At 38.2% G+C, this 27,110-nt stretch overlaps 2 protein-coding genes across 5 annotated transcripts; one reads left to right on the top strand and one right to left on the bottom strand.

Annotated features, from left to right (window-relative positions):
- Positions 1-512: 512 nt before the first annotated feature.
- gtf2f1 (general transcription factor IIF, polypeptide 1) lies at positions 513-10,941 on the top strand. Of its 4 annotated transcripts, none has more exons than XM_079618506.1 (14): positions 513-764; positions 1,356-1,397; positions 1,535-1,581; positions 1,705-1,777; positions 1,895-2,088; positions 3,173-3,343; positions 3,469-3,674; positions 3,750-3,903; positions 4,022-4,080; positions 4,188-4,319; positions 6,180-6,250; positions 6,398-6,539; positions 8,182-8,314; positions 10,175-10,941. In XM_079618506.1, the coding sequence occupies exons 2-14, from the start codon at positions 1,386-1,388 to the stop codon at positions 10,377-10,379; spliced, it is 1,599 nt and encodes a 532-aa protein (XP_079474632.1). In that variant the 5' UTR covers positions 513-764; positions 1,356-1,385; the 3' UTR covers positions 10,380-10,941. The 4 variants fall into 4 exon arrangements, with proteins under 4 accessions (XP_079474632.1, XP_079474630.1, XP_079474633.1 ...); XM_079618504.1 differs by having other exon boundaries at positions 6,180-6,253; XM_079618507.1 differs by having other exon boundaries at positions 517-829.
- Positions 10,499-14,886, bottom strand: alkbh7 (alkB homolog 7). The gene is made up of 4 exons (XM_079618534.1): positions 14,469-14,886; positions 11,727-11,900; positions 11,519-11,643; positions 10,499-11,381 (listed from the first exon to the last, which is right to left on the bottom strand). The coding sequence occupies exons 1-4, from the start codon at positions 14,748-14,750 to the stop codon at positions 11,261-11,263; spliced, it is 702 nt and encodes a 233-aa protein (XP_079474660.1). The 5' UTR covers positions 14,751-14,886; the 3' UTR covers positions 10,499-11,260.
- Positions 14,887-27,110: the final 12,224 nt, after the last annotated feature.

Here is a 27,110-nt window from a genome sequence, read left to right as displayed (position 1 = left end):
ATACTCTTTGATGTTACGTTACTTTACGAAGCTTCGTCCAGATCTAGTTTACTGAAATCACGTGACTTTGGCAGTTTGGTAAAAAAAATTACAGTCTGTGGCTCCGAACCACTGATTCGAAACAAAAGATTTGTAAAGGTTTCGAAGCTTAAAGGGATAGTTCACTTTAAAATGAAAATTCTGTCATCATACTCATCCTCAAGTTGTTTCAAACCTGTATGAATTTCTTTTTATTCTGCTGAACACAAAGGATCGAAGATATTTTGAAAAATGTCAGTAACTAAACAGTTACCAGGTCCCATTGACTTCATTGTATTTTTTTTTCCTACTATGGAAGTCAATGGGACCTGGTAACTGTTTGGTTACTGACATTTTTCAAAATATCTTCCTTTGTGTACAGCAGAAGAAAGAAATTAATACAGGTTTGAAACAACTTGAGGGTGAGTATATGATGACAGAATTTTCATTTTAAAGTGAACTATCCCTTTAAGAGCCCATCACTAGCAGTAATTATTCGGTACAGCAGGTGGCAGTAAGTCTCAATGAAACAAATGACAAGCTCAGAGAAGAAGAATATTCGTTGTGGGGAGTGTGAGCTGCTTCCATCTTATCTCTAATTTTGTTAGTGTATCTTTTTATAGAGAGTTTACTATATCTATTTATCGAATACCCAAATAAGAAACGATATCAGCAGCCAGACGAGGTGCTACAAGTATTGTTAAGTGAAGTGGAGCATCGGACCTTCTCTATTTGTCCGGTTAAAGGTACATAACGTTACATCCGTTCATACATACATCAACACAGCACAACTTAAGTTAAAGATTTTACGGTGAGTTAAGCGCGTTGTCTACCTTAAATGCATACTCTGGATGTTAAATGAATAAAATCAATGTCGGTGAATTCATCCAGTGTAATAATAATATTGAGAACATGTGCTGTCCACTTCCATTGTCTTGTAAGTCAAGACTTATTTAATGTGTGTATCATACACACATTAAATAAGTGTATCTACGTAAGGGAGCCAGCCTGTTATTAATGGGTTCATTTTGCCCATGACCTGCTGACTGTTCATTTCCCTCTTTATTAACGTCACAACATGGCTAACGTTACTGAATATTTATACCAAGAACCATTGAAATGTACATCACAATATAGCATGTGAAAATTACTTTTGATCTGAAATCCAAGTTACGTTTTGTGTGGAATAATCCAGTCATGTCAGCAGCCAAATAAAAGCTATGTGTCTTTTGATTAAAGTTGTATTTGACGTTAAAGGAGTCGCCTCATGTGGGCCAACATGATCATATGACAGAATTCGAGGCCCGTTTTATAGAACTTATTATATGTTCTTGCAGGTTATTAAGGGCACTTCTTGCTCTGCTGTGATGACGTCACTGGTAAGTGCCTCATCATCATTTTAGAAGTGATGTATACATTTTATCTATATAATCATCAAACTGTACAGTTCAGTACAGTATAAGTATACTGTAAGTATAACTGTCTCTCTGCCCTAAGAGATTGTTCTTGTTTGCAGGGGAGCAGCAGTTCCTCCACAACGGAGTATGTAGTACGAGTTCCTAAGTAAGATTTTAATTATTTATATTATATCATCATTTTAACTAGAGTGATCTTTGTAAAAAAAAAAAAAAGAAGAAGAAGAAGTGATTGATGTCTGATCTCAGGACTTCTTTCTTTGCCCAACAGAAATACCAGTAAGAAATACAACTTAATGGCTTTCAATGCTGGTGATAAAGTCAGTTGTTCTGCATGGACTCAGGTAAACTGGCTTTATATAAGGCCACTACTTTATTCCATGCCATATTTTTTTCCCTGTCTTTTTCCATTTGTTTTCTCTTTTTTTTTTATGTTATAACCATCCATCCATCGTGTTTAGGCTCGTATGGAGCGGGACATGAGCAATAGGCGTATATATGGTGAGGAGGAGTCTCAGGAGGGGGCGGCAGGCAGTGAGTTTGGAAAGAAACAGAAAGAGGAATCACGGAGAAAGAAGTATGGCATCGTTAAGAAGGAGTTCAAGGTGGAGGACCAGCCCTGGATCCTTAAAGTTAATGGCAAGGCAGGAAGAAGGTACACGTCTTTATTCTTTTAGTCTATTTGCCACTTTCTTGAGTGATTAGCTGCACATTCTTAGAATGATTATGCTTAATAAGCAAATAATTGCTGTTCTGTCACCTTATTTGATGTTAGTGTCCTATAAACATAGACGGAATAGTGGAATCCAGTAATAAAAATATAATTTATATTGAATCTTGTGGAAGTTTGCAAAATTTGGATGAATAAATCAAAAGTAGGGCTGTACACTTAATCAAACATAATGAAATGACCCTTCACAATAGTGTGTCTGTCGCTTTTACAACATTTCAAATCCCTCAGTTCTCGCCATCTCCGAAAAGCCAAGCCAGTGTTGATTCCCATTTTATTACGAGCTCTGTCGCGTTCTCTTTTTGCTAGCAGACTCTACTCTGCTCAGTGTTTTTTTTTTTAAACGGGTGATTCCCATATACACGCCATTCTCTATGAAAACCATCCTGTCGCATGACTCGCATCTACAATATAATCACTTATAACAGGCTTACCATAGTAAATCAGCATAAGACAAAAACACGTTTTGAAAGGAGTGATGATGTATTGTGTACATAGTGTACCTTTAAGGAATACCACACCATTATTCATCCATACTTTAATTTAAACAATAAACCTCTGTTTTGTAGCATTTTGTTTGAAAGGAATTGTTCAAGTTTCACTTGATTACATATTAAAAGATTAATTAAATTGTTAGTGTTATGCATTTATTTGATTACCACAATTGTAATATATAATATATATATATTTGTATGAAGTAGTTAAACAGAATCCAGACAAATGAAAACAGACAACACAGAATTTCAGAAAAAAATCAAATGCATTTTATATGCACTGTTATTGTAAAAATGTAAAAAACGAATTATTAAAGTTTTATGAATTTAGTTTAGATATCCCTTTTGATTATTACAGTTTCATTAAAATGAAATTCAGAAAGATTTAAACAGAAAACATGAAATTTGGTTGGAAATAAAACAGAATCCATACGGCCAAGTGTTTATTCATAGCGTGAAATGTGTTTGTGTTGCATACCTTTGGACAACACCTCATGTTCCCCTCTACCACTTAGATTCAAGGGTCTGAAAAAAGGCGGAGTCACAGAGAACGCATCCTACTACATCTTCACGCAGTGTGCCGATGGTGCCTTTGAGGCGTTTCCTGTGCACGCCTGGTATAACTTCACACCGCAGGCCAAACACCGCACGCTCACAGCCGAGGAGGCAGAGGAAGAGTGGGGCAGGTGAGGGCAGGTTGAGTGGTTGCATTCATGGGAATAACCCTGATGGCACTCCTAGAAAGCAAGTTTGTGATCATTGTAAATGTGTCTAAAGCTCAAACATCACATCTGATTATTTTTGCATATAGGAGGAACAAAGTGGTGAACCACTTCAGTATCATGCTCCAGCGACGTTTCCGAGAACAGGAGCGAGGAGACGATGATGATGAAGAAGGAGAAAAAGGAGGGAAGAAAAAGAAGAAGAAGGGAGGCAGGGGTGGAGACCTGCGCATACATGACCTCGAGGAAGACTTGGAAATGAGCAGCGATGAGAGCGAAGGCAGCAATGGAGAAGGTGGGCAAAGGGTCTGAGAGGAAGAGGAGTGTCTCATGTAGGACTTTGTGAACTAAATGTCTTCTTTCAATGCAGATGATGAAGCCAAAGCGAAAAGTAAAAAGGACAAAGGCCCCAAAGGCAAGGGAAAGAAGAAGAAGAAAAAGGGCAGCGACTTTGAAGGATTCGAGGATAGTGATGATGGTGACTTTGAGGGGTTGGAGGTGGACTACATGTCTGATGAGAGCAGGTGACTGACTCCAATGACGCACAAATCTTTATGAACAGTTACTGTTGCCAGATGCAAACAGCCCTCTTTTCATGGTTACTGCAGTCTAATCATTATCATCTTCTTTTCTTTGCTCCAGTTCTGAAGAAGAGGAGCAAGAGAAGACCAAGCCCAATAAGGGAGAGGGCGTTCCGAAAGGTTGGTGACTAAAGGGGTTTTCTCCCTTTTTTGCAGGAATGTACTTTCATCTAATGCAGATATTTGATTTGAGGCAACTCTGTGAAGCTCTAACGGCTTTTTTTCAGGAATTGATGAAATGTCTGAAAGTGAGGAAGAGAGTGAGGAAGAAAACAAGAATGAGGAAGATGCCAAGGAGGAAGAAGAGGAGGAAGATGGAAAGAAGACACCGGTGCAGGTGGAAAAGAAGAAAAAGAAAGGTAAAATCACTCAATTTGACAATTTATTAATTGTATTTCACAGTAGCTGCGTTTCCATTACCTTTCAAATTGCGCAAATTCAAATTGCGAATTGAAAATACGCCTAATGGAAACACGTCAATTGCGCAAAAACTCCCATTTATCGCAAAAAAGTTTTTACGCTCACATGAGGTGTTTTTTCAGGCAATCGAAAAATAAATATGTAGGGACGCAAATGTTTTTTTCTGACGCGTGCTTGGCTCCCAGTCGGGGAATCGAACCCCGGTCTTCCGCGTGACAGACGGAGATACTGTGCACTATACAAAAAGTTTGTTTGACCTTCCATATGCGCACCTGAAACTCATCATTACCTGGCTTAAGTATACTCAAAATACTCATACGCCCTCTAGTGTCTCAAACAAAATATATTTCAACATAATGGCTCCAACTAAATATTTCACAAAACTGCACTGGAAACTGTTTTTGCATTTTGTAAATGTTTTTGCTCATTTACAGGTCACCTGACGTAGATGACGAGGCGCGTTTGGACAGAATACGAGAGTTCTTTATTAAATTCATAAAAGACAAAAGAATTACAGGAATACTGGATTCTAAACCTCAAAGAAATGCCACAATCAAGACCTTGAAGCAGATATGAGGGAGAAACACCTTGTGCTCACAAGTATAAGGGTCTTTCCTTGCCATTAATGCTTGGATAACACACCTACTTCTCCTTCGATCAATAATAATGGCTAGTGCGATGGCTGGGATATACATAAACCTACCAACGTCCATTGGCATGATTTTTGGAATTACTTATTGCGAGAGGAAACAATTGTTTTAGTCGCATAACATCGATTAATGGAAACGGCGTCATTTCGCAATAGTTTTTTGTCGACATTTAGAAAAAAATCGCAAAAGTTTTGTGCAAATCTGTAATGGAAACGCGCCCAGTGATGGTGATTTACATTTACTGAAGCCTAGTTGTGCCATGTAAAAATGAAAATAAAATGACTAATTTGATCAACCATTAAAAAAATTATATAAAGTATTTATATAATACAGAAGCATTTAAAATGTTTAATTTAATGTTTAACAATGTTTATCAGTAAAATAATAAACCACCTTAAAGCTGACAAAAAAATACATTCATAACTGTTTAAGTAATGTTTACAATTTTAGATAAATGCAATAGTAATGCATAAAATAATTTCAAATGCAACTTATAGAATGCATTTAAAAAACATTACCAAATAGCTTTTCTTAGTGATTTATTTCTGTTTTTGAATGAATATTTTGATAAATATTTTTTTTAAGTGTTACTCTTAAAGGGATAGTTCACCCAAAAATGAAAATTCTGCCATAGTTTACTCACCCTCAAGTTGTTCCAAACCTGTATAAGTTTCTTTGTCCTGCTGAACACAGAAGATATTTTGAAGAACCTTTGTAATCTAACAGCTCTCGGGTCCCATTGACTTTCATAGTAGGAAAAAAATAAATACTATGGTAGTCAATGGGGCCCGAGATCTGTTTGGTTACAAACATTCTTCCAAATATCTTCCTTTGTGTTCAGCAGAACAAAGAAACTCATACAGATTTGGAACAACTTGAGGGTGAGTAAACGATGATAGAATTTAAATTTTTGGGAGAACTATCCCTTTAAGGCCCTTTCACATGAAGGACAATAACTATAACGATAACAATAAAGACATAGTTAAAAAAAAAAATCTAGATGTAAAAAAATAGCATAGTACACACCACAACTAATAATAATCACAGAGGAATGATATTGTTCCAGAATTATTTTTTTTCTATCTGATGAATGTATTAGTATTGTTTTTTTTTGTTTTTTTTTGTAAAAATCATTGTTTGTTGTTTCAGACAGCAGTGGCGAGTCAGACAGCTCCGAGGACAGTGATATTGAAGGAGAGGCAGCTTCAGCACTGTTCATGGTGGTAATGGCCTACATTTGCGTGCATGTGCGTGTGTTTGGGAAAGAGAATCGAATGAGAGGGAGAGAGTGAGAGTAGTTGTTGTTTTTCTGATGGATTTTCATGTGTATATGGTACAGTGCCCTCTTGTTGTCTCCCCTCTCACAGAAGAAGCGCACACCTCCTAAGCGAGGGGGTGGACGAGGATCAGCAGGTAGTTCAAGAACAGGAAGTCGACCTGGCACACCTTCTATCGACAACGCTGCCACTTCAAACACTCTGCGTGCCGCTGCCAACAAACTGGAACAAGGTACACTCAAAGAAACTTTCAATTAAATTAATTGCATGATATGATGATTAGATAATTGATTTATTCACATATATATATAATTGTGGAGTAAAGTAAAAAATAATTCAGTTAGGCCATCCTTAAAAATATTCTTGCTTGCCGTAACCCGACCAAACTGTCAATTTAGGGCCGACCCAATTATAAAAAAAAATTCCCTTTTAGTCCGACCGACTTGCGGGTTGTAAACTTGCGTTAAGACCGACCGATTTTTTTTTTTTTTTTTTACTCTTCAAACAACTACAGTAATACAAATGCAGAAAAAAAATATATAAATTATATTTCAGTAAGTATTGTGAATATAAATTGCCTAGGCCTACATACAAACGTAGGCTATGTTCTTGCTTTTAAATAAAGACCCGTGGAGCGTCATCTATGATTATGTTTACACCATTGGTTTACGCATGTTACACTATGGCCTGCACGTTTGCTTCATTTCATTCACTGTCAATGGTTCGCGCTTGGTAATGTAGGCTGCGGCTTTATTAAATTACTCTAAAGATTTTAATTTTTATATGTTGTCGAATATGGTTTATTAAAAAAGAAATGTGTGAGCGTGTTATAGGCTATATGTCATGTTATAGTCAGATATTACGACGCTACTGCAACACGCATCGCGGCAGATGAGAAGCTGAGCATCTATTCATCAAGCCAACTTTCAAAGTGAAAGTAGGCTAAGTCGCAGACGCTTAACACACAATCATCTTCATTAAATGTAAAGAAACTAAATAATCTTACCAGGGCTGTTGCCACTCTCTCTTATTGCGGTCTTTGATTTCCAAATTTTAGCTGATGATCAATAAAATGCATCTCATATCTGTTGCATTTGTTGACGTGCACTCCATTAAATCTGCATAGAGCGCGGGAATTGAATGATAACATGAAGATAAATGTGAAACACATTTATGTGACCAGGTGTAAATGGAATCGTTTTAATAAATCAGATAGCTATCCAATCTGAGAAAACGCATGAAGTGACGAGGTGTCAACAGCCCCTAGACATTGGTGAAAAAATTAAATATAGATGCATTGTTAATGTAACACATTAAAATGTTTTCTCATAGGTATTACATTGCATGTTAATGCAATTAACTGTTATTTTGTGAATTCTAAAGTCATTTTAATTCATTTGTTTCCCTTTGAAAATCCACTTTAGTTGATATCTAGTGGCTTCTTTCTCATGGCTCATCCATGATGTGAGAAATATATATATATTTTTTAAACTAAAGCATCGCTTGACAAATGTCAGCACGTTGTGAAACATGACATAAACGTGTTGTGAATCTCACGAGAAGTGCCAATTTGTGGAAGCACAGGACAGTCAGTCTTGAGCAGGTTTCACAATGCGCTTGCTCATTGCTTATTTTTCTAAAAACCTTTATTTCTGTTTATCTAAAGAGAGAAAGTCATATAAGTCTGGGACTGCATAAGGGAGAGTGAATGATTTTTGAATGAGAGTAAAAAAAAAATTCGGGGGAGTATTCCCTTAACGCATTAAGCCATTATGTTATATTATCTGCCTAGTATCTTATTTCATCTTGTCTGTTTCTCTGCACTGCTAAGGTTTAGGCAAAGTTTCAACTTCATGTTTGCTCATCTGTCTCAGGTAAGCGGCAGACGACAATACCGAGCTCAGAGACTCCGGCGGCAAAGAGATTAAAGATGGAGCCCAGCCCTCAGAGCTCTTCAGGGAAGAGCACACCCCAACCAGTATCCGGGAAATCCACCCCGAGCGCCAGGTACTTTTTTTTTTCTCAAAAGGGGCTTTCGCACTGGAGTAACCTTTTCATAGTTCCTAGAACGGCAACTATATTGCCGTGTTTGCACCGCAGGAACGATTTTAGTTTTAGGAATTCCTTTTGGAGGAACTAATTTAGCTGTTACTTCAGAGTAGGGTCTAAACCAGGAATATAGGAACTACCAGTGATGTTAGAGTATGCTGATTGGCCGAACGCACGCGAAACACCAGCACCCGCCATTTTAAAAAAAAGCTGTGTATTAAAGATTAAAGCCTATATATTTACTCCACAAACTAACTCTACAAACATGGAAAACCGTGATAGATGGGCCTCTTAAAGCAACACTAAAGAATTTTTTACCTTAAAATAATGTTTCCAAAATCGTATCAGTGGTTCATCAAGTCGTAACAGGGTGAAAGGGTGAATGGATTTGCTTTGCGGCCCTATTTCTGCTATAACCACACTATGCAAGTTTGCCAGATCGGGTAGCGTTTCTGTAGTTTGAATGAGACACAAGAAAACTGCAAATTCGACTTGCTTTACGTCAAGCGTTACAATAGTCATCATTTAGTTTTTCTTAGTTTCTGATGTCGCAATACATCATACTTTCATGAAATCATACAACCACTTGTCTGTGCACAAAGCTGGTGCTGGATAAACAGCGAGCGTGCGATCGACAGTAGGCTGCGGTAGGCTAAATTATTTACGACAGCGGTAATGAACAATTCCGCTTCCAACCTGTAGGGAGACCGCAGAGAAAAAGTTATTTAGTGTTGCTTTAACCTTAACGCTGAGGAGAAATTCTAAAGCAACTTTGAGGGGGACCAAGACAAACATGATTATGTATTTCTGCTCAGCTAGCAACTAGCACTGCACGACTAATAATAACGATGAATAATTTGGGACTGACATATTACATAACATGAGAACACTACTGTATTAAACTGTTGTGAATGTATTGGGTTTAGTTGCCGTCTTCAGTGCGTTGTTCCAGGGAGAGCACGTCCACAACAGTCACACAGAATCTGCACGCATCTGAGGCGGCGTTGGTGACACGTTGTATTATTAGTCATTATATTTTATTATTAAATTAATTAAATTGTCAGATTAAAAAACATTCTCATTCATTTGGTGAGGAACATCGCGTTTTTTTGCAGGATTTGCAGACCCTGTCACGCTGTTGGCCATGCCACTGCAGCAGATGCATATTGCAGTATTAAGGCTAACGATTAATCGATTAATTGATCGTTAATTTAAACGACGATCGATCAATTTTCTTCCCTATTGTTATGTATATTGAATGACGTCTTGAACAATACAAAAATGTAGGGTGGGGCATGATTTTGTCAATTGAAAATTGATTGGATCGCTGGATGGTTGTGGTTTGCTACTGCTGTGACGTAATGTGAGTGACTGGTTGTTTCACCATTGCACTAGCAAACGGGTCATCAGAGAAGAGATGTTGCTGGAAGAGGGAGGGGAACTCATTTTGATGAAATATTATGAGGGCACATTAATTTGATTTCATGATGAATTTAAACATTCCCTAGAGACTGACTGCCCAGATTCAGACAATCTTCAGCTCACTTTTCTTCCCAGCTATGGGTCCCATCTTTTCTCCATTATCCAGCTGTGCAGTCCATTTCATCTATTAACAGTATGCCACTGTGTGTGTATTACACCCATAATTCAGAGTTTATACTAAATCTCAACACATCACACATCTCCAACATATTGCAGTTCATGATACCTATTAACCCCTCCAAATTGCAGAAAGGTTCTGCCATAGTCAAAAACCATATTATGTCTTGCTTATTTCAACATGCATACATAAAATCCATTCTTCCATCTCCCCTTTAGTGATGTGCAGCTGACAGAGGATGCTGTGCGCAGGTATCTCATCAGGAAGCCCATGACCACTAAAGACCTGCTGAAGAAGTTCCAGACTAAGCGCACAGGCCTTAGCAGCGAGCAGACAGTCAACGTGCTTGCCCAGATCTTGAAGAGGCTTAACCCAGAGAGGAAGAACATCAATGAAAAGATGCACTTCTACCTCACTGAGTGAACCCAACCGAGGAGAGAGTGAAACACTGAGCGCCCATCACCAGCAGCCTCTCCTTTTATAATACAGCTCATTTAGTTCAAGACCTATTTGGTAGGTCTGAAACTTCCTGATTTTCTTTCTGTCATTTTGCTTTTAATCATCCAGCATTTATTAACAGTAGTTCTTAAATACTGTTAATCGAGTCACAGATGAGAGCGCTGGAGGTCTAAAGAGTAAAACGACAAAGAAAATGGTGAGAAGAAAGCTAGGAGTATGTTTTTGTATATTATAACGGATATTGGAAATATGTGTTTGTAAAGTTCACATGCCTCTTAATGACAAATTTAGAATCAGAGAGACACTGGGTAACATCCTTCTTTCAAGATTCTTTTCAAGAAAACTAATGAATTTTGAGAGGGACTTTATCCAGATAATGCAGCTGCAGTTGTGGCTTTTATTGCATATTCATTTCTTATTTTGTTTGTCTGCTTTTTTTTTAACTGCACTGTTTAAAAGCTGTAAATGTTACAACTTTTGCAGGAGTTTTTCTCCTTGGTAGGACATTAAATTTGTTTAGAATGAATACCAGTGTTTGTGCTCATTTGTTTTAAATGCAATATTCTATGCAATAGTATTTTTTTATTTGAAGAAAGCCACAATTAGTGGGTAGCAGAAAATATCTACTCATAGACATTATAAATAGAAACAGTTCCAATGATTTTCCTTTTCTCATTTTACATTATAAATTTCATAAATCTTATCCCCCTCCCCTTCATAATAGTCCAGAGGTATTTTTCTAGCCATATGAGAGTATCTGAAAGGTGAACAATGTGTCGACTTCAAGACCAGTGAGTCACAGTGTTTCCAAGAAGAGTGCTATGGTCAGTCCAGTCTTAATTCCTTTACACAGGCAGGTTTCGACAGATCACAGAGATGCGGCGATGACGTGGAATCTTGTGTCCTGAGAAAAAGGAATCGTCATCTTTCAGGATTTCATGGGTGAATTTAAAACGAGCATCATCCCTGTTGATGTAAACAAAAAGTGTTTTACAATTTTTGAAATGTTCACATTTTGTGGTAAGCAAAATGCAGTTTAGTTGTTATGCGGCTGCAAATTATGTGAATAACAAGAAAGAAAATTAAATATGTTTGGTAACTACCTTAATATATAAAGTGAGCGCCGACTCAGAAGCAATTCCACCCAATCTGTGGAATTATTTTCTGGGACCAGACGCATAATGCTATCGGACAACAGGCTCAGCCCTGCAATAGTGCTTCCGCAGAACTGACAAGAGATAGAGAACAGAAATAATGTACAAATAACTTAACCATGGAGAACAATACTGTACAAATAACTCCGAGGCAGACCTTCACACTGTCAATGTGGGGTTTGATATAGCCCTCTTTGTCCAGGTCCAGAACATGAATCGGCCCAAGCAGTGGACTGCCTTCAGGAAATGCAGCTACTCTCACCCGCCTCAAGATGCTTTCACACATAACTCCCCACTGCAGCCGTTCTGTTTCTCTGTAGCCGTGGATAGCCTGAGTGGAAAAGAGATTAAGGTCATGGAAATAACAGCCTGATGCGTGTTCAAATGATGCCACGTTCCTGACTTTTTCTTTCATACATGCTTTATTCATTAAGTCTCTGATGAGTGAGAGCATAGTAAGAGCATTTGAAATGTACCAAGGAATTGGAAGATGGGGTAAATGTATATAGCCAGAACAGCAGAAATGTTAAATATAACATACTAGAAATGGGTTTACAACATTATTTGGTATTAGCAATACATAAAGTTGCATTTAATAAATGTTTTTTTTTTATGTAAAAACATTGTCATTCCAGACATGTCAATTTGTGTTGTTTAATGTATATGCAAATTGTTTAATTTTTCAACAAATTGAACCAGTCCACATGAAATACCATTAATACACGAAAAAATAAATAAAATCGCTCCTTTGTTTTTCTATGGCAGTATTATTATTATTTTTGTGAAGGTGGGTGAAGTGAGTTGCACTACCAATGACAGAAAGGATTGTTTCCATGCAGGTTTCCCAAAAACTTCCCTCTGTTCCGTTATTCTGCCCCGCCCCAAACTCACGGCATTGGATGAGGGCCGACTGATTGGTCTTTCTTGATTGGCCAACGCGCGGTTCGCGCTCAAATTCTATATTTGCAGCTTTCAGGGCTTTTACTAGTACACATAACATATTTCAACGTTTTCAAAAAGGAGTTCGTTCGAAAAGTACAGGTAGGTCGTAACTAAACTTAAGAAGCATTACCCATGGCCTACTACCAGTAGGTAGTATTAACGTTGAGTAACGTTAGCAATCATAAACAACTGTTACCCCTAAGTTTTGTTATGAAATGACGTTGGATGGCAGTATGTACACAGTATAGGGATGTTCGCCGGAGTCAAATGTGACGTCACGATATGGGCGTGGTCGCGAACTGGTTGGCAGAAAGAACCAAAACATGTCGCAGACTCGCAGCGGTCTACCTGTGTTTTGTCAGCATATGCTAATTATTTGTCCGAAGAACCAAAAAAGAGATATAAGGTTAAGCTTTTATATAACCAGGGTTCATGTTCTCTGCCTGATCAATATCACCTGAGTGAGAATTGGAGCAAAAGCCCGGACACATGGCCAGATTTGACATTCGGCGACATCTATCTGTATCTCATCGACACGCCATCTATGTTTACCAGAGAGTCGATGAAGGCGTACAAATCTTTAGATGCCTATAAATTAAGTAATAATTACGAATATTACTTGTTGTAACTAAGGATAACTGGTAAATATGTTACAACTAGAGTAAAAATACAGGTGTAATTTATCCATGGGCTATATTTTGAATCAAAATTATCTTACCTCTGATATATAACATTGGTTAACATATAAGTAAAATGTATGAATGAAAATACAATAATTTGCCCTTAATTTATAAGGGTATGTCAGTGTTATTATACTTCCATTGCTCAGTCACAGCATGCACAAAAAGTTATGTAAACAAACACTTTGACACGTCTTCCGCGGTATTTTGTACAGTTATGCATTCATTAATTAACCCATCAATGCGATAGAACCTACTAGTAACATTTATTTACAAAATTAGTTTTAATTTTTAACGCAAAATGTAGGTAGCAGACTCGATCGTGGTCCGCTGGCTCCCATTGTTTTCCGCTGGGTATAGACGCCTAATTGCAGAAATTCAAAGCTTTCTTTCTTGATTCAGGCTGTTTAGGTACACGATAGAAGCTCTTGGGGTTATTACTCTTATCGATCTTGTTAACACAGCCGATCACAAAGCACGATACAACCATTTTTCTTCTGTGTTTGCGCTGCGCTTTAAGCGGTCATTACTTTTCTTTTGCCAACCAGAGCGCGTCGTGACGTCACGGCGAACATCCCTATAGAGCTGGTAAGTCCCGCCCCCTCCGTAAAACCCCGCTGGACCTCAAAGTTGAAAAACCGTCAATGCAAGTGAATGGGAGAAAATAATTATTTTCTGGTCCCGTTCGAATTGTGCCATGAATGTGAACATATGTTGTCTGTGAATTTTTTATATAATCTTTTATGTTACAAGTTTGACAGTATATGGTATGATTCGTCGGCTAGCAGTTGTGGAAAAGACATAACGAGAAAGACTACATGTCGCCTATGTGACGTCACCGCATAAAGTTGACTTACCCTTGGTTTTCGCCAACCTCAACGATTTTGTCCTCTCCCTGAAAGAAGGCGGTGAAGTGCACCAAAGACACAGCCATGTCTAGCGGGATCCGTGAGCTAGAGCCGTGAGCTAGTGGTGTTGACGTTTCAAACGCGTCGACAGCAGCGAAGAGTTGTAGTCCACAAAGTGCTCTCACACAAAGTCTACCCGTATCAAACTTCTACCCGCTAAATTGTCGCATTCTTCACACGAAAGATTATATAAAAAATTCACAGACAACATATGTTCACATTCATGGCACAATTCGAACGGGACCAGAAAATAATTATTTTCTCCCATTCACTTGCATTGACGCTTTTTCAACTTTGAGGTCCAGCGGGGTTTTACGGAGGGGCGGGACTTACCAGCTCTATAGCTAGAAACATGTACGTGTTACTTACATCGTCCCAGTGGTCAAATTCATATCGCTTTTTTCTAAGTCCTGGTTCTACTTCTTTAAAAATGGCATTCTCCTCTTCCTCGCTGATGAAGTTCTGCCTAACTTCAACTTGTCCACGCACTGCGGACAGAATTTCCTGAGACGATCCACACAACCATTTACACTCCTCTTTGCACTCGGGCCCTTCTCGTAGTGCTGAGTTATCCGTTGAAAACCTATACAATAGGGGGCATTGTAGATATTTCCTCTGCACTTGTTTCACTACTCTAATTAGCAATGTCATACTGTCGAGGACATATGAGGACGCCTTTATACAGACAATATTCAGCGAACCGGTGTCTCTCTCTACTGTCAATGTTAAGGCGCCATTTTGAATTCGTTAAGAATTCTGGGAGTTGAAGTATTTTACTCAATCCTCTTCATTCTAGCAGTAGTCTAGCATTATATTGTGCTCAACGAAAAAAAAAAATACGATTTTATAGGAAATTGTAAATGCAAGAAGAAATTGTAATACAGTAAAAATGCTAATTTTAACGACAAGTTAAGTTACACAACTATTTTAAATTAATTTTAGTTTTACAAAACATTATTTCGTTAGTTTTAGAACCGTTTTATTTATTTTGCAAATGGAGCTGCTTGCAGTAGCTACATACCTAAAATACATACATACATACATACATACATACCAGTAGCTACATACCTAAACGTTTCATTTGCGCAATGCAGTTTTCATTGAGTCAAGACAACATGGATACTAGATCTGATTTCTAATAGCAATGCCGCTTTTGAACACTGGGGGGCACTATATGACTGTTGCTAGCTGTGATAAATACAGTGGAAAAAACTGTAATTTTTAAATTGATGTGAAATATCATTTATAAATAAATACACAAACCGTAGCAAAATAAATGAAAAAGGATGGACATGAAATTTATATGAATGAATGGAATGAAAGGTACCGTCTTAAAAGAGCTAAAGAAAATGAAAAAGTTTGGATGTAAGCTCTTTTCTAAAAGAGGTCCAACTTTGACGAGTGAATTTGCTTTTGTGAATATGAAATTTTGCAAGGAGCTATAAGAGATTAATAATAAAGTACTCACTATTTTTTTTTCAATGTTAAAGAAGCCAAACACATCCTTAAAGAACAATGAGAAGCACAAAAGCACATTGCAGTTAATAAACTTCCATCCAAAATAGTTGTGTGTGAGGACAGTCCGAGAAGAGCAGGTTTTTTTTTTTGTGGCACCACAAAAAGAGCATTTTCAAATATATGCTTTAGCCGGGTAAAATCTATGTAATAATTTGAACACGATTTCTTAACCCTTGTTAGTTATTATGTATTTCAAAGGTGCAGTCGATACTTTTTTTCAATTAATGTGGTCAACAGAGTTCTCCCAATATGACTCCACATATGGAATTGTTACAAGCTCCTTTTTTGGAAAAGAGACCTAACTCTAAAGTTACGTGATTAAGGGAAAAACATATATTGTCTTCTCTCATCTCTTCCTATTTCCCACCTCTGCTAAATCTTTAAGTTGATCAGATCCAGTTTCTTGTAATGAACCCCCCCAATATACCCAAATATATATGGAATATATTGTTGTCCAAAAGTGTCACAATACAATCCAAATCAATTTCTAACATGTTTTTTTTTCTTCTTCAGATTAAGTCACTATTCTTTTAGACGTTTAGCTTTTTTTGAGTCTGTCTCTCTCTCCCTCCCTCACACACACCACATTGACTGGTTTCTCTCATCAATTAGCCCGCAAGACTGTAATGATGGTAATTATTTGTAATTGTAATGGTCAGGCAGTGCTGTTTGTGGCAGTGAGGGCATTAAACAGTCTGTAGGTAAGTGAGATTTACAGGCAGTAAGATGTTGAGTGCTGATGCATGGCTCTGTGGAAATCTGCAGTAAATTCAAGCTGTATCCACTACAGTAAAGATTAGAAGATTTCAAAGCCAGGAATAACTCGGAACATATAACCTCATAGAATAGTGTGTGTTTCTGTAGCAGGTATGTACTGGTTTACATTACATTTTAGCTAAGTTGTGACAATTTACATTTACAAGCAGTTTTACATTTTAACACACTGAAAACATAATTGACCCATTGCTAAGCTCCACCCCCTTTAGTGACCGTTGCTCTGGCTTTACAGAACATCCTATAGAAACTGGAAATTTGTATTAAAAATAAATTGTGAAATTTGCAGTCTCTGCTGTTTTAAATCACCTTGCTGCTAAATCATAATTGAGACAACCGCTTCTCAGTCCACTGAAAAGAGGAAAAGCCTAATTTGAAAGTTATATATTAGGGAACACAACTGTTCATAATGTTTCTATGATAGAAACAATGTTTTACCATATTTTTGGTAGATCCTCCAAAACAGATTGTCAATAGATTTACATTAGAAAAAAGCAGAAGATTGTCTGAGAAAATGGTGGATGGCGACAGTTCTAAGGTAGTAAAAAAAAATTTAAGGTGGGGCTTAGAGAAGGGTCAATTCTCAAGGAGAAATCAACTCCGAACATTCACATACACACACATGCAGACAAACACTGCAACATATTTATCTCACGTCCTGAGAGGTCTGTCTGGCTGCCCTCCAAGCCTGTCCTCCTGCAAGTGCCTTCTCTCAATGGGCTTCATGACTGACAGCAGCTGATCTAAAGAACACAGGAAACAATTTAAGCCTCCAAGATTCAGAGAGCTTGTCAAGTGATATTGCTCAAATGATTGTAATGTAAATTTAGTTTGATTTCCTGCTGGAGAGGTACAAGTCATAGAGAGGTTGCAGAGAGAGGCCTTGCTCTCACAAATGCATTTGAATAAATATTTTTTGAAGAATGTTGATAACCAAATAGTATATTGTGTACACAAAAAAACAACACTGAGAAATTTCTCAATATATCTTTTATGTTCCACAGAAGAATAATTTTTGGAATGACACGAGGGTGAGAAAATAATTGTATTGATATTCATTTCTAGGTGAACTATCGCTTTAAGTGGATGGGAATCATGCTGTGTCCGACATTATTGGCTTTGAGTGGAAAAGAGACACTGAGCTTGGGAATCGAGTGAGAGGAAGTAGATCATAAAGAAAGGTATGACAGTTGAGTGAAAATATATTGTGATGACTTCAGTTCTGTCCTTTAGTGAAGATGCTGGCCAACTTAACACTTGAAGTTGTTTGGAGCAGTTTACAGGCACTTTGATACAAGGATAAATTGCTGTAAGCAGATCAACAAAGACTTCCCAAATTTCTTGCTATTACTGGCATTTTTAGGTGGTTTTACTATTTATTTTAACTGCACAATAGTTCTTTGCAGCTTGTCAAACGTCATGTTAGCATGTTAATCCAGAAACATGTCTATTTGCTTATCTCCTGTTGGTGCTGTTAATGAGACTGTCTATATGTTAGCAGAAGGGGGTAAAGGCAAAGAAAAGAGAGATGGATGGAATTTTTGTCAGGGGCTTTTAATAATTCTACGCTGTTTAAAAATGTATTATACCTTCATCAGGCGCTTCCCCAAATAAAACACGCTGCTCAAAGAACGATGGCCCACTTTAGGCTCACACAGTCTCAGTATCACAGCTATATCCATCTTTGTCTCTTACCTGTAGCAAAAAGTATCTATTATCTGTGTTTTCATTTTGGTAGTATAAAATTGTGTGTTTATGAGCTTCTATTATGGTCGGATCTGTTTATAGACTTAATAAGCAATCATGTCTGCAACATTCTTAATTTCTCTTGTAGGCCTACATTTTTATTGCATCTGACACAGTAACATACAGAAGGCTGATATATTATGGTGTGGCTTGTTCCACTGACCAGCGGGATGTATATATATATCTGGAAGATAAAGGTTAAATAAGGAGCAGAGAACCTGGTATACATGCGGTTTATGAATTATTCAACTTTATGAGTCACTGAGTTTAGCTTCTGCTGCAAACACTCAGCAGCATTACTTCAGAATTCTTGATCAGCCCAGTGTTTGTATGTGCTCCTTTTTAACATCTCTTTGTCACAAATATTTGCAGGCACACATTTACACTTTGTTGTCAGATTGACATGTGACAGTTTTATGGGTGCACAGAACACTTTAATTTGGATTGATTTAATGACAATTTTTACACCACATTTTCTCTGAATCTGAGAATAGTTGACCAAACTAATGTCAAAGAACGAATCATAGTCTAAGAGACCCAAAATATTTTGGCAAAATATATACTTATTTTGTCTTTGTCGAGCAGTCTAGTGAGATATCTTATTGACTTCTCTCTCTTTCTGTCTCTCTTTGGTTGACTGTGTGCTTTGTGTGCGCTGCTGTGTTAGATTAGTGTTGCATGCTTTAATAATGCACTAAGGGAGGGGTGTTTCTGCTTGGCAGCAGGAGAGAGGCTCTGACATTCAAAAAACAGTCGCCTTGTGAACCCCAACTGTGTGACAAGGCTGACACAACAGGACTACAACACACATCCCAGCATACAGCACCGCCATACAATCAACCCTATTCATAATCAATACATTATCCCTTGGTTTCACAGACAAGGCTTAAGATATTCCCAGACTAAAATGCATGTTTGAGCTGTTTTAACTGAAAGCAACTTGCACTGACTTAATATTAAAATATGTCAGTGCCATTGTTTTGTCTCAAGATGCACACCAGTAATGTTATTTTCTAAGGCATGTTTATAAAAGCTACTTAGATCTCCTAATTGAACTAAGGCCTAGTCCTGGCTTAATCTAAGCCCTGTCTGTGCAACCGGGCCAAACATTCACAATATCAAGAGACAATTCATTAGGAAGATTAGTGTTAATGCAAGAATAAATTAATTAGATATACATACACTCCTTTCTATTATCTCTATCTTCTAAATGGCAAAAAGGGCTCACTAAAACATACTTTTGTTTTAAATGTTTTAGCGATGTGCAAAATTCCTTTAGAGGCAGCTGTCAGTTCTAAGACAGATGATGAGCAGGATTTGTCTAGATCAGAGTTGGAAGCTGCTAGACTGTAAATTGGCAGCTTTGGTTTAGACAGATAATGAGTCCTGGCTTGTTTTGTGATTGATTCCTTTATAGAGATGTAGCTAGTCTTTATATAGCATATAATTTGCATGTTTTTTTTCTCTGTCCAGTTTGATTAATGAATTTAGGCCGCAGTTTGGAGCTCAATTCTCAAGGTTGTTAATTTGGAAAAGTTTAAGGGTAATTTTACAAATCATTAAATTAGTATGTTGCACAAAATAAAGGTATAAATTATAATCTGTCCACACATTGATCTCTATCAATTGTTGCCAAGTTAACACTTGGCTGGTGTTATTTTTAATTACTTATTGAAATTTGAGTAGGAATTTGTTGAAAATCCACCACTCTTTTGTTTTATTAAATTTGTTATTGCAGGACAAATATGAATGTTTGTTTATATTTTTTATTATAATAATTTTGTGTTATCATAATTTATTTTATTTATATTCAATTTAGGGATTCATATTTTGAAATAATCAGTTTGACCCATGGCTGGGTCTTTGTGCAACGTTTCAGCACCACGGACAGCTGCCCTGGCAAACGACTGCGAGGCGCTCTGTCATTATTAGATCGGTGCTCTGTGAGTTTAGTGAAAGTCAAGATAAACACTTTCTTTGGTATTTCATTAAGGCATTCATTATGATTTAGCAGCAACGTGATTTAAAACAGCAGAGACTGCAAATGTCACTAGTATTTCTTTTAATAAAGACAGCAGATAAAAGAGACACCTTATTATTTACGTTTCAGTTGTGTTTCCAAATAGTTTTGTTCAGAGATACATGAGAAAATAATCTGTCAGCCGCTGTTGATCTGTTGACTGGAGGCTGGTGCCTGCTGGAGCTCTTGACCCCCGGGCTCTTCTAAATCTGGACGGACGCTAAACGCATCACATACGGTTGATCACACGCGTGCTGGTTCAGACAGCGAACAGCCTGCTGCACAAGATCAAGGGATGAGCAGAGATCCAGACCAGAGGAGAGTCTCTCCCGTGAAGTTCACTTCTTTTTTTTTTGCAGCAGTAGCAGGCTGTGTGATATTGTGGTATTTCTTGCTTTATTTCTGCAGCGTTTTATCGCTTTAAGGTTGACCAGTGATGTACAGTACTCTTCTGCTTACCTCTTACTGTGATATCTAATAGGTGCATGGGCACTGTTAAGGTCGCGCGGGTCTATTGATTTTTGGCACTCGCAAAACAACCGCGCCCTAAAGCCTTTTGCTCTTGAGGTTATACTCACTCACTCACTCTCAAACCTGCTTTTTTAAACGCATGGATAATCGTAATTTGACGAGAAATTATTTGTTTACAAAGTCTACTGTTAACAATTTATAGTAACACGAATTAAATTATAATAGGCCTAAATTAAAAACAAAACTGTCAGTTTCCTTGCCATATGCCCTATGGTAAATGTTTTTTTTAAGATTGATTTTATTAAGACTACATATATATAGGCCTATATATATATTATAAACATTTAGCCTGCCAAGTAAAGCAAGTAAATAGGATGCATGTATAGGCTACTTCCATTATATTGCATGTTTTTAGTATTTACAGTAACAAATTTGTATCAAATAAGATGTATAATAACATTATACAATTAGTGACACAGTTGAAGCTGTCAAATAAAACCAACGCCATCCCGTATGCTTGTAACATCTTTACTGTAGCCTATTTTGTCACGGTAATTTTGTGTAAAGTTACCCTACTGATGTAAAATTCACAGCTGCCATTTTTATGGCAATATTATATCTATTTTTATTTATTTATTTATTACTGTTATTAAAAATGGTGGGTGGGTGAGTTGAAGAGGGAGAGTTGTCAGCTGTACTGATGGGAAATCTCCTTCTATTAATTCCGAAATGTCTGCGTCCAAGATTAGCCTGTCGGTCCTCGCCCTGCGTGTCCTCGCAAAGCGCATCCGTTCCCGAGAGACGCACGTTTGAATGCGCAGCTGTCTCCCGGCACTCACATCCCGACCACTTGCACAAACAGCCCATAACCTGACAACGCGCTGTCAGTTTTGTTACGTTCCGTTATCAAGGCTGCACAACCATCTCTTTTCATGTGGTAAAGGCAGGTGAGCTGAGGCTGAGAACACATTCAGTAGTGGCTGAAGGTACAGGTACAGACTGGAGTTGGGAGGATAAATTAATCAGTGGGGTGCGTGCGTGCGTCATGCGCTGCAAGAAGAACTGGCCAGAGCGCTAAATTGATCAGTGGCACATTATAGCTTTAGCTTGCCAGCTGATCGGAGCTAACGGTTTCGTTCGGCTTGTGTTTCACAAGCTGATATCCTGCGAGCCCCCACCCCACATTCGTTCTCAGCTGCCTCCTCCCCCTCTTTTTTGTCCTCAGGGGCGCTTGACGGAGAGTAACGAGGCTAAAAGACAGCTCAACATTGGCAGAAATAAGGAATAGAGGGATCCGAGTCTTATCACGAACGGATTGCCTTCGGGGAAGATGAGCAGATCCTACGAGGCCCAGAGCCCAGTGCAGAGAAGCAAGAGTGGCTATGGGGACCCGAAGATGTCGCCGTTGTCCCCTCGCGATTGATGCTTCTACTTTCTGTCAATGTGTCCCTTCATTGGATTTTACGACGGTTGGATTGGTTCTTTTGCACTTTAAATGCCAGTAATGGCTCTGGCGAAAAAGATGACACCTTACTAGTGAGCACAGGGGAAAAAAATCCATCGATACTTGTGATGATCTATTTTTGCATCCGAACAATGTGTCGTAAAGAAGAGGAAAACAGAATTAATATCGGATATCGTGCATCTATCTGTAGCAGAGATGCAAATCCATGCGAGTAATCGTGAGCGCGAGGTGACCGAAGGCAGATTATAGCTACTGTGCCAAATATTGCGGATGTTGCGAAATAAATAAATAATCTTTTTTTATATATCCTATTTCCCTCTGTTTTAAACAGATATTCATGCTGTGATAATCAGAATGAACAGTTAAAACTGAACTAAAACGATTGTTTTAAATGTTTTCATTTCTGTTCACTTGGTTATCACATCTAGATCGTATAGCCTAAATTATTGTAGCTATGATAATTACAACCTGAATTTTCAAGGAAAAGCACGGGAGATAGTCCGCTCTGGAAAATGAGGATGGAGCCACAGAAAACGAGAGATGTACTCAAGAATGACATGGCCGTGGAAATATGTTGATTTAGGACATACAATGAGGTGATGATGGACCATTTTGTGTGCTGAAGTGTGAAACGAACCTGAACTGCAAAATATAAGGCACGCTAATTTGCTCCATTTTGTTTGTTTGTTTTTTGTTCGTTTTATTTTTCGTTTTTGCCTAAAATTTAACCATCAGCTCCTGGAGTCTACCGCGTCATATACACGCCAGGAAGACAAATGTGTACTCCAGTTATACACGTATTAAGTTTTGAAGCAGATGGGATGTAATGTGGTGTGGTCGCGTTGAATATTCGCCCCCTTTTTTCCTGCTTCGTGAAGACTGGCATTTGGAGTCAATAGAATGGCTCGGTTCGGAGATGAGGTGCCGTCCAGGTATGGCGGAGGACCGGGACACGCTCAAGGGGGACCCGGCCGCGGCGGCAGCAGGCAGGGTGGCCCGCCGGGTCAGAGAATGTACAAGCAGTCAATGGCCCAGCGAGCCAGAACTATGGCCCTGTACAACCCTATACCAGTGCGGCAAAACTGCTTCACTGTCAACCGATCTCTGTTCATCTTCAGCGAGGATAACTTTGTGAGAAAATACGCCAAAAAGATCACCGAATGGCCATATCCTTTTAAAACCAGTAAGTGAGTACCTTGGGGCCTCCAGTTGCAGGTATAGTGCACTTGAGTATGGCATATGTAAGGTCACTTGAACATGCCAAAACACGATAACGATGAATCACATTACTGCAGGTTTAATGATGGCTGTGTAGAAGAAGAAAAAAAATGCGCGGGAGGTAATGATTTTATTAGGACTTTTCATTTGCGTGTTTTCAGCTATTTATTTGTCAAGCTATTTCGGTGTACGATATGAATTGAGTCTATATCTGGTGTGTGTTCGCTGAGTTACGCACGGGTGTGAGGTGAGCTTAGCGCTGTGTGACGCTAGCGGGCGGCGCTATGGCTCGCGGAGGCTTGCTGATGTCAGCATGTGCAGTCTCTCAGCTCGGTCTCGTTCGAGAGAAAGCGATGGTGAAAAGGGAGAGGTGAGGGGAGGGGGGAAGCCACCATTTCCCATATTCTAAGAGCCCCATGAGGATATGTATGTACTTGCATTTTTCATAGCCTCATTTTTAAAGACAAAAAGCAAAGGTTAAGTCTGCAGAGAAATGGAAGTTGTTAAGTGACATCACGGTGATACAAGGCAGCAGGTAATCAAAGCAGTGCTGATGTTCAATACAGCATGACTGTCAGCGTGACAATGTTTTTATACAACTGCTAGGAAACACGAAGCATACTTTATAATGAGGAACTAGTCTTTCAGACAAAAATAGGCTATTTATCTCATTATTCGTTTATGCCAAGACAAATAGGCCTTGTTCCAAAAGAATCAAGCTTTGTGTCATCCAGGCAGCACACAGACTGAAAGCCAGTCTGGAGTTATATGTGAGTGAAGCAGAGTGACACATGACTACTTCCAAAATCCCATACTGTTGGAATATTTACTGCATTAAACGAATAACTTTTTTTTGTTGATAGAGTATGATTTTATAGCCCATGCATGTGTCTTGACATCAACCACATTTACAATTAGCCTATGGCAACTTATGTCCCATGGCCCCTAAGAGACAAGTAAAGTGTCTATCAAATTATATATTTTTCACCCAGTGTTTTACCAACACTGCAAATTAGGACATACTTGTTTTCGTATACTAAGACACTGTTACATAAAACCTGCACATTAGGAATGCTTTCTGTACGTAGGTGTGAGTTTTCCTGAAACATGCACTTGGTTTCTTTTGTGACAGCCCCATTCATATTGTAAAAAGATATTAGGTTTATCAGTAGACCAGTTTTATACTGTGTGTATTGATGAAAAAGAAAAACTATGCCCTGTACCAAGTCTATTGTAATCATGTCCTCATGACACCCTTTTGGAAGGGATTTGGCAGGCTTGTTCAAAAGCAGGGCATGTAAGATGCAGTGAGCAGATGCATTGAATCATGTATGTATTTTTGGCTTGGTATGTCCTGAGAAGGCCGTGTTTCACCCCAGATAGTTCACTGAAGCTTCCATTGAAGAGGTTCCACTTTATTGTTACATTGGATTGGATGCCCCAGCATATGGCAGAACAACCCAATAAACACTAGTGTTTTATTTATATAAATCTTTAGTTACTGGAAAAAGGCAGAAGTTGTTTACTCCCTGCCTTTTCTAACAGGCCTCTTAGGATTTAAAATCATTATATTTGCACAGAACTGCACCCACAAACACTTCTCTTTTGACACTGTATTTTAAACTACCAGAGCCTTCAGTGACCTTTAACATTGCTCTCGACCTGAAAGCCACTCTTTCTATAAGCCTCATTCTTCTGATTTATCTCACGGAAACATCTAATGAGGCCTTGTGATCCAAAGTCCTTAACTTCTCTGCTTTTTCAAGTGTTTTTTCAGATGCCCACAGTATAGCAACCTTTTTAATAGTTACAATTGGCCGTGATTTGTATCTTACAGAAGTCGCTGACAAAAATTGTGAATTACAAAGTTGAAGAGTGTGCCGCATGTGAATGTAGATTAGATGAGAAGATCAATTTATGGTTACCAAGCATTGCATCCTTTCTTCCACCCCTCTCTGTTGAGATAATGGGACTCTAAAAAGACATTGCCTCAGCCTCTTTTCGTTGATGGGCCGCCTCTTTGCACTGTAAATGGAATGTAACCTTATAGCTGTATGTATTTTCTAATTTTAGTTTCATTGACAAATATGAAACTGCAGCCTATCTGGAGTGCAGATAAGTATGTCCATCTATCCGAAAAGACCTTTAATATGTGCTCAGTTGGTTTTCTTAATCATGTTAAAACATGCATCTAGTCATGAAACATTTTTGTACCTGTGGTCTCATTTTAGTAGAAGTGCATGCATGTTTTCAATCACAAATAAGTTGACTGAATGTTCTGAACTCATAATTAAACCGCCCGATCTAGTTTACCACCAAGAAATGACAGATAGAAACTAATGAGAAATTAATTATATAAAAGAAACTATAATTAGATGATTTGGAGAATGCAGCAAGAGTGGTTGAGTGGACACCAGAGGGAGACAGACTGATAGAAAGAAGTCGTCGTGAGCCCTTGCAGTTTTCTTCCATGTGTAGAAGCAGTGATCTACATTCAGTCTGCAGAATTTCAATTATTTATTCCCCCTTTCTTTCCCTTTCTCTCTCAATTCCTCTTTCTCCCTCATTTTTTCGAGAGAACTACTGTTTGCTTGACTGGCATACAATTGTTTCAATGATGAAAAATGGCAGCATTCAAATCGAGCTACTTGTGTGTTAGAAGGTGCTGACAAATCCAGATCTACCACGTGTGTTTCATAGAATCATGGTACAATTTGGCCGTTTTCTTCTCTTTTTGAAATTTTTTGTGATAAAGATGTTTTTTGATCAAACACCTGCTGAAGTTATGTGCGCACACTACTTTGAATTGACAATCTGGTAAACACACACGTGAGTGGTACCTGGTAAACTCAAGTTATGGGGACAAAATGCCCCCACAAAAATGGAAATAACTGAAATCCTTGTCCTTGTGGGGTCTTTTTTTTAAATCCCCATGATGAAAACAGCTTATAAATCATACTAAAGTGATGTTTTATTTATAATGTAACAATGCAAAAACCTTTTCTGTGATGGGTCGGGTTAGTGGAAAGAATCTACAGTTTGTACAGTATAAGAATCAATGGAAAGTCCTGATAAAACATGAACACACACACACACACACTTTCCAACATATCAAACCTCTTTTTTTTCTTTATCACAAGCATGTCTCTTCCTCTATCCTGTTCTGAGGTTCTCGTCAGGCTAAAAATAGCGGTGGACTGAAAGAGAAGTTCTCAATGGCATGTTCTCCTTCCCACCTGCTTTTCTGCCTCCTTGGAGTCAGTCCTCTGTTGTATGCATACAGATGGGCCACAGACAGGCATCGCTGTCTAACCGCAACTCCAATGCCAGTTTGGAGGAGAAATGGGGACTGTAGTTCTGTAAGAGGGCTACATAGTGTCTTTAAAGTAAAACTGAGGTAGAAAAGAGGACAGGCAGCTAAGACCACTGAATATACAGTTTTTAGTGCAAGCATGTCATATTTGCTCACATTTTTTCTTATGTCTATTCAGCAGAATCTTAAGAATTATAAGCAACTTATTTTAAGTAGTTATGTATTATGTGGTATTGCTGGATTATATTGATATTTCCTGGCAGTTTGTTTATTAATTCTAACTCTTTCTTATAACTTGTCTGTTTTTATTATATTTGTGTATCTGCACAAATGTGTACAATACAATACAACTGTTTATTACTACTGAATATTACCAATATTCTACAGTTGTGAAACAAACAACGTGGTTACAGTAATTGTTATTTGCGGTTGTATGTTGTACGTAGACTGTATGTATACTGCACATGTGTGTATGTCTTATCTGGA

This window comes from Phoxinus phoxinus (genome assembly GCF_949152265.1).
Source record: "Phoxinus phoxinus genome assembly, chromosome: 1".
In the NCBI taxonomy this organism is placed as follows: Eukaryota; Metazoa; Chordata; class Actinopteri; order Cypriniformes; family Leuciscidae; genus Phoxinus; species Phoxinus phoxinus.
This window is presented reverse-complemented; position numbering and strand designations above follow the sequence as displayed.